The sequence below is a fragment of the Dermacentor variabilis genome, chromosome 1 (genome assembly GCF_050947875.1).
Source record: "Dermacentor variabilis isolate Ectoservices chromosome 1, ASM5094787v1, whole genome shotgun sequence".
Lineage (NCBI taxonomy): Eukaryota > Metazoa > Arthropoda > Arachnida > Ixodida > Ixodidae > Dermacentor > Dermacentor variabilis.
In genome coordinates, this window is record NC_134568.1 from 268,215,874 (window position 1) to 268,228,457 (window position 12,584).

Below are 12,584 nucleotides of genomic sequence, written 5' to 3' on the forward strand. Positions count from 1 at the left end.
GTAGGCTGCTATAGAACTCTTGGGGGCCGTGAGCGGCCCCGTTACTTAAGAGAACGCGAGGCCTCGCTGGCCAGCTGGCTGCGGTTGTCAAGGATGAAGGTGAGCAAACATTGCCTCGTGGATGGGTGAGCCTTGGTGGGCGTGTGCAGTTGGCATTCTCATAAGGTTCTATAGGCTTAGGAAAAGATCATCGTTAGAATTTCCGGCTGTACTAATATCGAGACTATGAAAATCACGTCTGCAGAAGTACAAGGAGAATACTTTGAACAGGATGCAACAGGGCTGCGGAACCAATAAGTCGTGATACTGTACAAGCGTGGGTGTATTTCGGTTCTCGCGAGCACATCATCGGTGTGGCAAGTGATGAATGAAAATCAACGTATAGGCCCCTATTTTTCCAAATTTTGCATATGATCGTGATGAGTTAAAAAAAAATATCTAGACTGGACGCTTCCTGCATCAAGTGGTGAAAGAGTGGGACCAGTGAGCGTGATTAACCAACTCTTGAATTGTTTTCACCATCGCTTTACACGTTTATGACGCTCGTGTTTCGACTGTTGCCTTAAGCATAATAAGGTTCTAAATGGGTACGGATGGGGCGTAACCAACAGGTAAATTTCCACTGAGCTAGCAACTACGGTAGCAATTACTTGGGCTTGGTAATTGTTTCTGTACATTTACGAAAGAAGAAAAGGTAACCCTCTGGCTACCCAGGTTACGAAGAACAATTTCTTTAAACGTTTAATTTTAGAATATCCTTCTGTCAAGAAAAACCATCATCTGAAAGAAAAGAAAACATTAGTACTATGTATTAGTTTACCTAATTTGCTACTATCAAGATTATTTAAGGTGATATAATGAATATCTGAAATGTACTAGCCGTCACAACAATTTCCATTACGTGACCTTTTTTTTTGTAAAGTGGTAAAGTTTAATTTCCACTTTGTAATGCACTAACTTATTTGGAAACATGTGTTCAGTATTTGTGAAATGTTTCGAAACCACTGCGAAAGCAGTGACAAAATCTGTCACCGGTGCCCATGACGGGGCCCACGTTATCACTTTTTCCGCTCTGAAGTGGGAGGAAAAGGAGATAAGGCGAAGCTCTAAAGGACGGTGAATAAACTTTTATTGAGCAGATGATTGTTTTCGTCCAATGGTGGGAGGCCTCTCTAAATAATAATAATAATAATAAATGTGCCGCGAAAGCCACAGCCCATGAGTATAAAGGCAATGAGGAGGTCTGTCGCTCTCAACATCTGGGACTCTGGAGCATCGAAAGTTACACAGCGGCCTCCGCCTGTGGGCTGGTCACAGAGTTGGCCACTCGCAAAGTGGTGCCGACACATTTGGCTAAGGCTGTAATTTAGGACGGGTAAGAGTGTAGATCTCCCTGATGTGCTATCTGCGTACTCCACAAAGTGCTGGGGTCAGCAGCAACGTGTGTAGTGCGCACCGTTGGTGGCGTAGGAGTTGAAAAAACAACAAGACATGACGAAAAAAAAAGAGAAGCTGAACGGCAGATGGAGAGGTAACGTACAGGTGATATACCACACAAATGATGCCAAATTATCCCTTTGTTATCGTTTGTCCAGCGACTAGTTTCCTAACTCGTTGAAGAAGTGTACGGTAATACATGCTTTAAGTCATGGGCATAACATTTATTAATTATTACAGCGATATAGCCTTTCCTTTAAAAAATTATTGCTCAGAATCCGTCGTCAGCCCTGCACTGAAATACAAGATGCGCTGGCACGCTATGTTTCTACGCGATGACGTCGCGTTCACATTCGAGCCGACACCTGCAAGTGCGCTTTAAATTGTTACATGTGCATTTCAAATAATGTTTCTCTCGAATGTAACGCAGAATGTCTGTCAGAATGCTAATCCTTTCTTGCTTCAGGATTACACGTACAGAACATGCCAAAAGGGCTTCGTAGGCCTGTTCTTGTTGAATTTACATCACACACTTGCAGAGTCTGTTTGGTCACCTTCAGCAAAAATGTTCACCTTTTACTAATCTTATGTCTCTTGTCATATTCGCACACGAGACGTTATAGCCAGTTTTCTTACCTTAAAGGCCGAACGACAGAGAAAGTTTTCTTTTACTGGAAGAAGCCTAGGAAAGAGAGAGAGAGAAAAAAAAGGACAGGTAGGAATTTGCAGATATAAATGCGACAAACAACTGCTTGTACTCATGTGTGGCTTTGGCGTTTGTCTTTTTCTTCCATTTTGCTAACCGCCAGTGGCGAGTGCAACGAAAAACTACTTACTTGGCCATCTCACTGAGCTGTAGCTTGCCATCTTTATTGCTGTCAAATATTTGTAGCTGCAAAGAGAGAGTGAAGAAAAGAGGACAACCGGTGAGCTAACGCTGTTCTGCCGGAGCACAGGTAGCTTGCGAGCCGCGCGGGGTGGCCGACTTCAAAGAGCGGCCGCCTCGAGAAGGGACGTGACTGCCCGTGGCCATCAGACGCGCACTCACCCTCGAGAGAGAGCGAGAGCTCGAAAGGCCGAGGTGAGTCAACGACAGCGGCAGCCTTCTCCTCTGCTTCGCAGCGATCAAAACTGTTCCGAGAAGTGACCCGCTGAATGGAGTTTGCTTTTTACGCCCGCGTCTTTCGTCCATTCAGCCGGTCGGCATTCCGAAACGTCCGGAGTGCGCGCGTTCCTTTCTCGCTCCTGGGATTCAGCGGACAGGAGCGGCCGGCCCTTGTTTGTTGCTGTTCCAGTGGCTACCTTTTTCGAGTACGCTTATCCTCGCGCCGGCCGGCCGGCAGGCCATTGTCAGTGCCATCCACCGCAGATAACAATCGACTCGAGCGGGTGGTCCAGCCCGCAGGCCGTGCGCTTTCCGCTCAAGGGTAATTTGGGCGGCATTCCTCGCACTTTGCTTGCCCTTCTCAAATTCCGGCCGGGGTCGCGATACGCGCTCAGCGATCATGTATCGGCGGGCATTACAGGGGTTCTCGTTCATCTGACAGGAATGTCAGCGCGCGCGCGCGCAAGCTCCCGCTGACGGATGGCGGGGCCTCAATTGTTCGCGGCGCGTACGTGCGTCGCAAACAAAGCGCGGCGACAACTGACAGCGGAATCGGGCGCCCCACTCGCCGGCCCTAACAGGATTTGAAGCGCGCTCTCCCCACAAGTGGCATGCGCCGCACGTCCCTCTTGGCCCCTCTTATCGCCTCCTCTTTTGGTTCTGCTTTAATGGCCTCGGGCAGCCGCCCTGTTTTCGCAAAACAAGGAGTCTCTCCCGGAGAAGCCTCTGATTAGAGACCTCCGACCGGGGACAGGCGGCAGCGCCAAGCTCGCGCAGCCCTCTGAAGGACAGGGCCCGGACGCGGCGGAGCATTGTCCGAGAGAGATTTATGGCCTCGCCCCTTCTGCCCCGCGCTGTCCTGTCAACCCCTGCGCCATAACCACATTTCGAAAGCCGTGCACATGTCGAATCGCTCGATGAATTTGTGCGGCGCGTACTCACTCACCAGTGTGTCTGTGTACTCAATCAGCTTGTCTTCTTCGATGCTGTCTTTTTTGGCCTCTCGGAGCAAATCCTTTAGGAAGTTCTGGAAAAAGATAGGGTAAAGAGAGAAAAACACTAATGCGCGGAGTCTTCAGTTGTGATACAAAGTTTGTGCACCCTCAGTAGAGCTCTTGTTACTGTCATATACGATAACTGCTTTTAGGGCTTGTTATAGACGAGATAGACTGCGTTCGCGCTAGAACGACTATAGGCATACAAGGAGCAAGAGCGCACTCGCGCGCACATTGTACCTTGCAACACACCAATGACTGGGATAGCCGGCTCTTAGGTGCCCTGTTTTCCCACTATTCATCATTTAATAAACAAAAACAACCAACGTGATTTTTTTTTTGTCTTGAAATACAAGCTTTGTCTCGTTTGCTTACTTTGTCTTGCTTAACTATACTCACTCTTAGTTTTCCTTCGGCCCTTTTACTGTTTCTCAAATGCAACAGGCGCCGAGCTTCACGAAGTGTAGCAAGCAGACAAACAGAAAGAGGAAGAAAACAACAAGGCGTCTTACTTTCAACTCATCTGCTTCGATGTATCCGCTCCCGTCGGTGTCGTATTCGCGCCAGATCTGCAGAGAGACAGAGACACGGGGAAAAGAATTACGTATTACAATAGCTTGTCTTCGGTCCAGACACTATTCGATGGCATTGCCACAAGCTGTATCGCTTTCGTCTCTCCGTGAAATATACAGGACTAACATTGCGCACTTTTTATTCGGCGAACTGCAACAGTGGCGAGCTCTGTGGGCACGCTACAGAGTTGCCGCGAATGAGGTAAGCGACGCTTAGCGCTGTGACTGCCTCGCCACTTTCTGCAGCCTCCAATACTTCGAGTTTAATTAAGCATCTAGAACGAACCTTTTATCCAACTTCTCCAAGAACCTGCTCAACGCAATTGAGCATTTCAGTGCGAAAAGTAACCAAAGATATGTGTTTTTATGCATCCGGAGCACCAATCGTTAGCAAAAAAGGTTCCATTTTCTTTAATTCTTTATGTTAATCCGCTTATTACTGCGTCCGTGTGATGTCAACACACATCCTATTATGTACGTCATAATTCTTTCAGCGCCACAGATAACTGTGGTGTGGAGCCTCGTCACGTTAAAATGGCTCAAGTCGATTAAAAAAAAAAAAAAGAAGAGGGGGCGGGCGCCGTCGAGCTGAAGCGAGAAAAGCAATGAACTGCAACGAACAATCACGGATAGAAATATTATAGCGCCAGTCGGTTCTTTCTTCCTTTCAGAAGCCACGATCCTCCAACTAAGCTTCCGGCCGCAATCACTTGCTTTTGATGTAATCAGGAATGCGAGAACGCTGCCGTACGAAAATTATGTCTGATGGTGAAAGGCTCTTGGAATACAATAACAATTTCACTGCTCTACAATAGCGCATAACACGGCTTTTCATTAGATTTTTGCTATTTAACTTGAATTCGGTTAAACACCAAGTTTTGTTTCCCACCCGATTCAAGACTGCACGCATTTATGTACATGGGGAAGAAATTCCTCGATCTTTAGGTAGCGATTCCTTCTTGGTTCAGTGATACTGCAAAGTTTACCTGTACTCCCTTCCGCTTTTTCGTTCTGTATCGAACGAGCGCTCTCGTCACCAAGTTCCGGATCAGAGAGTTGAGGGAGCGCTTTGTGTATGTTTGCTCAGGATCAAAACGTCTCCTCCATATGTGTGTAGATCTAGGCGCGAAAAAAAAAAAAAGAAGACGAAGAGGGAAATAGAAAGACAGGGAGAAAGCGGGGAGAAATGGCAGAAAGGCAACAGTCGAAGGCCGTGTGTTGACTCGGCTCGATTCCCGTTATAATGCACGATAACACAAACATTAGGACGTAGGGAGCTCTAGAGCGCCTCAGTTAACCGAACGCACTCCATTGCTTTGTGTCGCTCGCCTCCATTTTGTTTTATTTTACCGGCACGACCGAGAAAAAAAAAGCGAGCAACGTAACGAGATTTTCATTTGATGCGTCGATCGACTTCATGCTCGTATAACCTCGCTGAACCGGCGGTCGACGCATCTGACGAGAGCATGGGACGGAGAGATCCTGCCGCTTGTGATGTTTGCTTCGGAAAGCTATCGGCAAGACAGGCTGTCGAACAAAGTTATCCCCCTTATTTTTCCAGATTCTTCTTTTTTCTCTTTTTGTTCCGATGACTTTTACCTACAATCCGCGTTTCTGCCTGAAAGCTGGCTGCTCTTCACAACAAAAGAAAACGGAGCGCTGCGCACTAGCTGCCCATTCGCAGTGAAATAAATTAAGGCCGAGGCACCTCGGTGCAAGTAGCAGCGCAGCGCTGATGGAGAAAGGAGCAAAGAGAGAGAGAGATAAAAAAGGAGCCCTGTCGAATGTAGAGTGCGCGTACAAAAGCCCCGCTACGCGAATCATTTCCGATGCTGCCGACTTGTTCCAATATTTTTGAAGCGCCCGTGTGCCGTTGACATCTGCCGTTCGTCTTGAGATGGAGCGCTCCGTTTACTTTGCTCTTCTCTTTCCCGTGTATTCATTTGGCGTTGTTTCTGTGCAAAGGCAACGCTGCGCTACCGAACAGCGGGTGCTGCCTCCGGAGTCGTGAACGACGTCATTCTTCTCGGGAGTTTCACCTCGCGGGTGCGCTATATACTATAGAGCGGCGCAGCCAGGCTTGAAACAGATTCACGGTGCTTGTGGACCACGCGGGTCGCTATAGGCGGCGTTTAGACGGGCCGAAGTGCTCGCCTTGTTCCCGCGAGTAAATGACCGAATGTCAGTTACGACTAGCACGATAACAGTTCTGAGTGCGTTGCTACACTTTAAGGCGCACCGTAAGATTCGCGCGCCTCTTCGCAGGAGGAGGACATTCACTCAGGGCCGCATTTGTGAAGTGAGACGTATACGTGTACCTCATAGATCCCCATGCACCTAATCGTTGAAGTGAAATGACGCTACAAGAACACACCACCTGCTCCTGATCGCTCGACATGGTGGTGACGACCACCCGACGAGTACGCTTCAAGTATAATATGCACCTAAGTGAAAGCGTGCAAAGTGTCACCGCTAATGACACCAAGTTTGCAAAGGATGGCGATTCCGTGCGGAAAGCTTTTATGACGCCCATAAGAAAACACTAGGTGCGATTCAAACGAACACAAATACGACTCTGGTATTCCTCAGCGAGCCGCAACGCATCTCCTAATGGAGAGACTCACTTGCCGTGGCGAATGAAAGCTTAGTCTATAGTTGCTGCAGTTATAGTAACACGTCTAAATATATCCGTACGTGTGTTCTGGAAAGTGAAGCCACTGGGCCATTGGAGCAGGTTGTGCATGGAAGTGGGGTAGACCGGCTAGCGTGCCTTAGTTACCAAAAAATGCTGGCTGACACCTGGAATTCCCGCTGTAAGTTTATGCTTGTTTGTATTGTGCCATGCAGTCGGCTCAGTGGACGCTACTGAAGCGCCTTATAGGGCCTCGCCGTTCCTCCATATAAATCCAAAGATTTTCGGCGCCTTAGTTGTCCGCACAAATTTTACGTGGAGAGCACGAACGCTTCCTTTGGCGATTTCTAATGCACCAATTTGTCTTGAACTGGCTCTCGGAACAGCCGCGTCTGTTGCCGTTGTTTGGTCGATGCACACTTGTTTACCGCTGTCGCTTCCCGTGCTGTTGACTACCCTGTACGTTGTACTGCGCTCCAGTCACACCGCAAAGCATTTCTTCATCGATGACGAGCCGATGAAGTTGTAGCTCCAAGCCAAATGCAGGGGATGATCCAGGGGGCATCCTGCACCGTGCAAGGTGCAGCCCCCGCTAGTCGATTCGGTGTCTTCGCGTCGCTGTTTGCTAATGATATACGGAAACGTTACTTAGGATAGTCATAAATGCCGCCCTGAAAATGTGCCTACGCGTCCACTACAGGAGTACAACAACAACAACAACAACAACAACAACAACAACAACAACAACAACAACAACAACAACAACAACAACAACAACAACAACAACAACAACAACAACAACAACAACAACAACAACAACAACAACAACAACAACAACAGTTCATCTTTGTTGAAAGGATAGCAAATACACGTGCGGAGCTTAAATGTGTTTGGGGGGGGGGCAGTGCTTATGGGTGCACTCATTTAAGGGTTCTTTACTGAACGAAATACTTTTACTTGTCACACTTTTGTCTGTTTTTTCAGCCTTTTTCAGGAAGACTGGATTTATTCTTGCTGTGGAAGGTGTGCGGTTTGTGTTTTCTTTATTATTTTGTAGATAATTATTTTTTTCTCATTGTGTTTTGAATAGAGAATGCACGCATGTAAGACGTCGATTAAGACTGTTCCCGCCGTTTACCTCGCCACGTTCTGGTGATAATTCGCTCTTGACTTTCGCTGTGTTTCTGACATCGTGTGCAAGTGGATTGCTTTATGCAGTGCCGTGAGACGCACGTCCAAAAGCACGTCGCTGATATGGCTTTCGTTAATACTTTGATGCAATTCTATTCAATTTAATTTAATTTATTGAATATCACAGCTCTGCGATAAGCAGGCGAACGCTCTGGTGCCAGTGCGTGCGGCAAGTTTTGTTCAGCGTAGCAGAAGTTTTGATTTAAAATCGTTTAAAACGGGCATTTCTAACGCTGACCTTTCATTCTGCGAAAGCACGCTTTATAGCCGATATCATGCGCCTGTAACCAGCGCATCGCAAGCGATAGCGCTTACGGCGCCTGATTAAGTAAACCGGATTATGCGAGCCGACTGTTCACAATTAACCATTCGCAAGGTGATTGTACTTTAAAGTGGTTTTCCAAATCATTTCCGTTGATGACATACAAGATATATTGTTTGTCAAAGTAAATTTGCGTGCGCGAGAGGCTTTTCAATTGCTAGTGTCACTCAAGCGTGTTAAAAAAAATTAATTCTGAGGTTTTGCGTGCCAGAACCACGATTTGATTATGACGCACGCTGTACTGGAGGACTCCGAATTGATTTTGACAACCAGGGGACCTTTAACGTGCACCTAATGCACGGTACCCGGACATTTTTTGCATTACACGTTGCGACTATTTCCTTCATTTGCTGCTCAGTCAGCGCATTTCTTAAAACTCCAGTTTTGAGTACAGCACCGTGCCATAACAAGCTGCTCAGAGGGATTGATATTGGTTGGTCAGTTTGTACATACGTGCCGGGGGAATAACAATGAAAGGGAAAATATTTAAATGCGTAAGCACTTCTATGCCTCCCCGACGAGGAAACCGGTCCTTCCGCCCCTCCGTCCGTCACGTAACGATCGCTTTCAGGACAGGGCCCGCAGCAGCGAGCGAATTGACCTTCGCGCTGCCTCGCTCCAACGAGAACTCACAGCGCACACGAAGCTGTCAGCACCCGGCGCAGTCTGCCCCCAACGCAGATCGCTTTCAAGGTAGGGCTCGCGCGGCCGCGCCATACGCCGTCGCCGCCGGGGTACGGTTTATCACTGTTGATGATGGTCCGACGCGGATGGATAAGGCGCTAAAGAGCGATACCGGTTTATAACGATCGGAACGTCACCAGCGCACCTGGCGCCGCCACCTGCAGTAGGTTGCTTGCGTCGTGAATTCACCTTGCGCCGCCATTCGCAGCAGTTCGTGTCGCCGCAGCGTTGTCGTTTATACTGGTCGGCTCAAGTTTCATAACACTCATAATGACACCGGGCTGCGTGGAGATTAGCAAGTGGCACAATGCTTACGCATACTTAGACAACTCCCAGAGGGGCTTTTGCTTGAATCGCTTTTTCTTCGACTGGCGGATTGCTCCGAAATCGCCGACGCGTACCCTCCGGGCCAAGCGCTGCCTCGAGGTGTCGCCTCGCCGCGCACCTCGACAAAGAGCTCAGGACACCGGTCGTAAATGAGTTCGGGGCGCCGCTGCGTGCGCGGCACCTTGTTCCTCGCGGTTCTTCGCGCTGTGCGTGCGCCATCGGATTGCAGCAGCTCGTCAGCCGCGCACACCCGCGCGCTCAGCTGATTTATGCCCCGTTTATAACGTTTCTTATCGATTGCCCAGGCCGCCAGGCAGCGGATCCGAGGCCCAGCGGCGCCGGGCTCAGAATCTCCCCGTGCGCGAGCTCGTAAAAGCGGCTTAGCGATGTCGTTACACGCTACGCAGTGATCCCTTCACCCTCCCGCACCCGACTGCGTTCTCGGCCTCTTCCCGTCTCAGGTGGGCGCACATGTTTGCGGAGCCCGCGCGACAGAGGCTGCGTGGCTCCTTTTGTGATCGGTGCTCTCTGGTATTGCGCTCCTTTTCGGATTGCTCGCTGAAAGCCGCGGCAGCTGCGGGCGTGCAATGCCGCCTCTTTATTGTTTTATAATGTGTCCGGAGTCGGGGGGGGGGGGGGACGAGAGAGAAGATTTATTTCGAGATAAAAGCATTAGAGAAGCCTAACCTCCAGGATACTTCATTACAACAGAGGAGACCGAGCAGCACAGAGGGTGCAGAAAGAAACGTTAAAGAGATGCCACTTTGCTGGTATGGCTAGGAAATGAGTAGAAAAAAGCCATACAAGACGATGTTCCTATACGGAGTGCGTACAGTAGCCAGAGCAAGTTTGTTGCAGCAGGGATGATCCTGGGCATCCAATTACCCGAGCGCGTCTTTAAAACGTCCCTCTGTTATGCGCTCACATTGCCAGAGATATCGCGAAGCGAGTACTGCACTAAGCATAAGCGCTCTTACTCAGAAATCACGCGATATACCTGGCAGTCTTTGAATGAGTTGAATACACGAATATTTTCTACACCCAGCAACTGTATCGATTTTCGCTGAGTTGGGCAGGCTGTGGCTGAGGCAACACTTTACGCGCCTCTAAAGTAGGAGACACTACTGCGCGGAGCACGGCTAATTAAGAGAGACCCATATTCTATTTACCGAAGTGCCCTTACTGAACCGCCGGCGTGTACAGGCTGTCCTACGCTTACCGCCTCGTTCTTACGTATTCCCGGTCCGCTATTTTCGTTTCTATAATGCATCGTTGTTTACTGACGCCGTTAATTTCAATTTGCCCTATCCCCGATAGGCAAACTTCCAACCTCTTTTAACCAATTATTTCTCAGCATGACCTCATGCCCACTCTGAGACACGCGTTGTTGAGCACGCATTTCTATTTATTCTGATTCAAAGGAGGAGTTATTTAAAAGCGAAAAAAAATCAGAAGTAAAAAAGAAAACAGTCGTTATAATAGGTTCATGTGAAGGAAGTCTGCCGAATTTAACCAATGGTCTTGGTCTCTACTATTATGAATGCTCGTATACCCTTTAGACAATCTTCGACCTTTTGCTTGTCATCCGGACTTAATTTGTTTGTTTATTCCTAGCTTATCTGAAGTTTTATTTACATTTATTTATATTCTTCTCCTCCTTATGCCAATTCAAACACCTTACCTGAATTAGCAAGCCCTGCATATAGCATGGCTCACGTCTTCAGCTTCTGTTAAACTCTATCTTTTCATTGAATCGTACACTTATACAAGTAAGTATCTGTCGGTGTAATGAAATCGCCGATGTTAGAAACAAAGCCCGTAAGGGACGCACTATCATCTGCAAATGCCGAATAATAGCCGAGCCACTCGACTGACGGGCCTTTCCTGTCGTCATCTCGCGCGGCTGTTCACAAGCTCGGTTTCGTTCTGTGGGCGGGTTTCTTTCAACCTGCGCTCGTCGTCCATGCAAGTCATTTTGACAAAAACGAGATAATAGAAAATAGAAGGAAAATCAGCAACCAAACAAGAAAATCAGAACGGTATGCTCACAAAACAGAATGACTCACCAAAAAATAATATCCGGGTTGGTATAATGTGACTGTTCTATCACAACGCTATTCTTTTACACGCTTCGTCAGTCATCCGTGCGGCGCTCTGCGCCCATTATCAGTGGTATCGGCGGTATCATAAATAGTAAATGATAAGAAGGGAATAGAGAGAGCGAAAGGAACCCTCTAACCATGGGAAGTCTGTATGCACGACGCGCGCGATATCTGAGAGCGCGCCTACTTTGAATTTAAGCCCGACCGTGCAACAAAAGACGCAGTTCTCTCTGTGGCAGTGAGATGGCAGCAGCTGCCAGGGCGCGCATATAACGGGGTGGCAAGCTAGGACGACGCGAAAACAAGTTCCTGGCGTATATTGCACTCGTAGTTGGACGTTCCAAGTTTTTTATTCCGCACAATATAACTGAAGTCTTGCTCTAGTTGCTCGAGTTCGCGTCATGTGTAATAATCGAGACACAGTATATACACACTCGACAGAAGGACACCGAAAACACTGAACGGCGAAAACAGCTGTGGTGGTAGCGCTGTCGCTAGAGGCAATTCTAAAGATTGCGCCAATGAAACAGCAACGAACACAGCGTGCATTACCTTCCCATATGCGGAGTTATTAGCGGGCATTGTGTTATCAATTTCCTGATACAGCACAGCACGATTGGCCTAATTATGAGCACGCCTGCCGGGGCAGTGACGTCCTGCTGCTGAAAACGAGGTTGCGGGTTCGATTCCCGGTCGCGGTGACTTCATTCCGATGGCGGAAGAATGAGAAAAAACGCTCATGTGCCATGTTTTCTGGCGGCTAGAACATAACACTCAAGTGGTAAAAATTAATCCGGAGCCCTCCGCACAGCTTCGAGATGATAAACCCCAATATTATTGAAAAAGATTATGGCCACTCAAATTACGCATTCACAATCACAAATGCAGTTGCTTGTTGAAGGTCGGATAAAGTAGCACCTTGATTTAACGAACTCTTATTTAACAAATTTTATTTCAGTGTTCCAGAATACTTTCACAGTAGACCAAGCATTACGCATCTCGATGTACCTAATCTATCATTAAAGTTTTGATTTAACGGTGTATTAGCAAGCTACGCACGTGAGCAGCCTCGGCGAGAAAGATCCACACGTGGGGGGGGGGGGGGGCGGAAGGGCGAACAAAACGTGCTACTGTTCCGCCCGCCATTTGCCGGCCCGCATGTCGCGTATTCGGTTCGAGAAATGCGCAAGGGGGAGTAAACGTGACATTTTATGATC

At 48.1% G+C, this 12,584-nt stretch overlaps 1 protein-coding gene across 3 annotated transcripts in view; it reads right to left on the reverse strand.

Moving 5' to 3' along the window:
- The window catches only part of Cbp53E (Calbindin 53E), a 266,973-nt gene that overhangs the window by 18,994 nt on the left and 235,395 nt on the right, over positions 1-12,584 (reverse strand). For all 3 annotated transcript variants that reach the window (XM_075675463.1, XM_075675479.1, XM_075675471.1), the window contains exons 5-8: positions 4,050-4,106; positions 3,489-3,569; positions 2,274-2,329; positions 2,074-2,119 (exon numbers count right to left, since the gene is read on the reverse strand). In XM_075675463.1, coding sequence (XP_075531578.1) covers positions 2,074-2,119; positions 2,274-2,329; positions 3,489-3,569; positions 4,050-4,106 — 240 coding nt within the window. The remainder of the gene's footprint in view (positions 1-2,073; positions 2,120-2,273; positions 2,330-3,488; positions 3,570-4,049; positions 4,107-12,584) is intronic.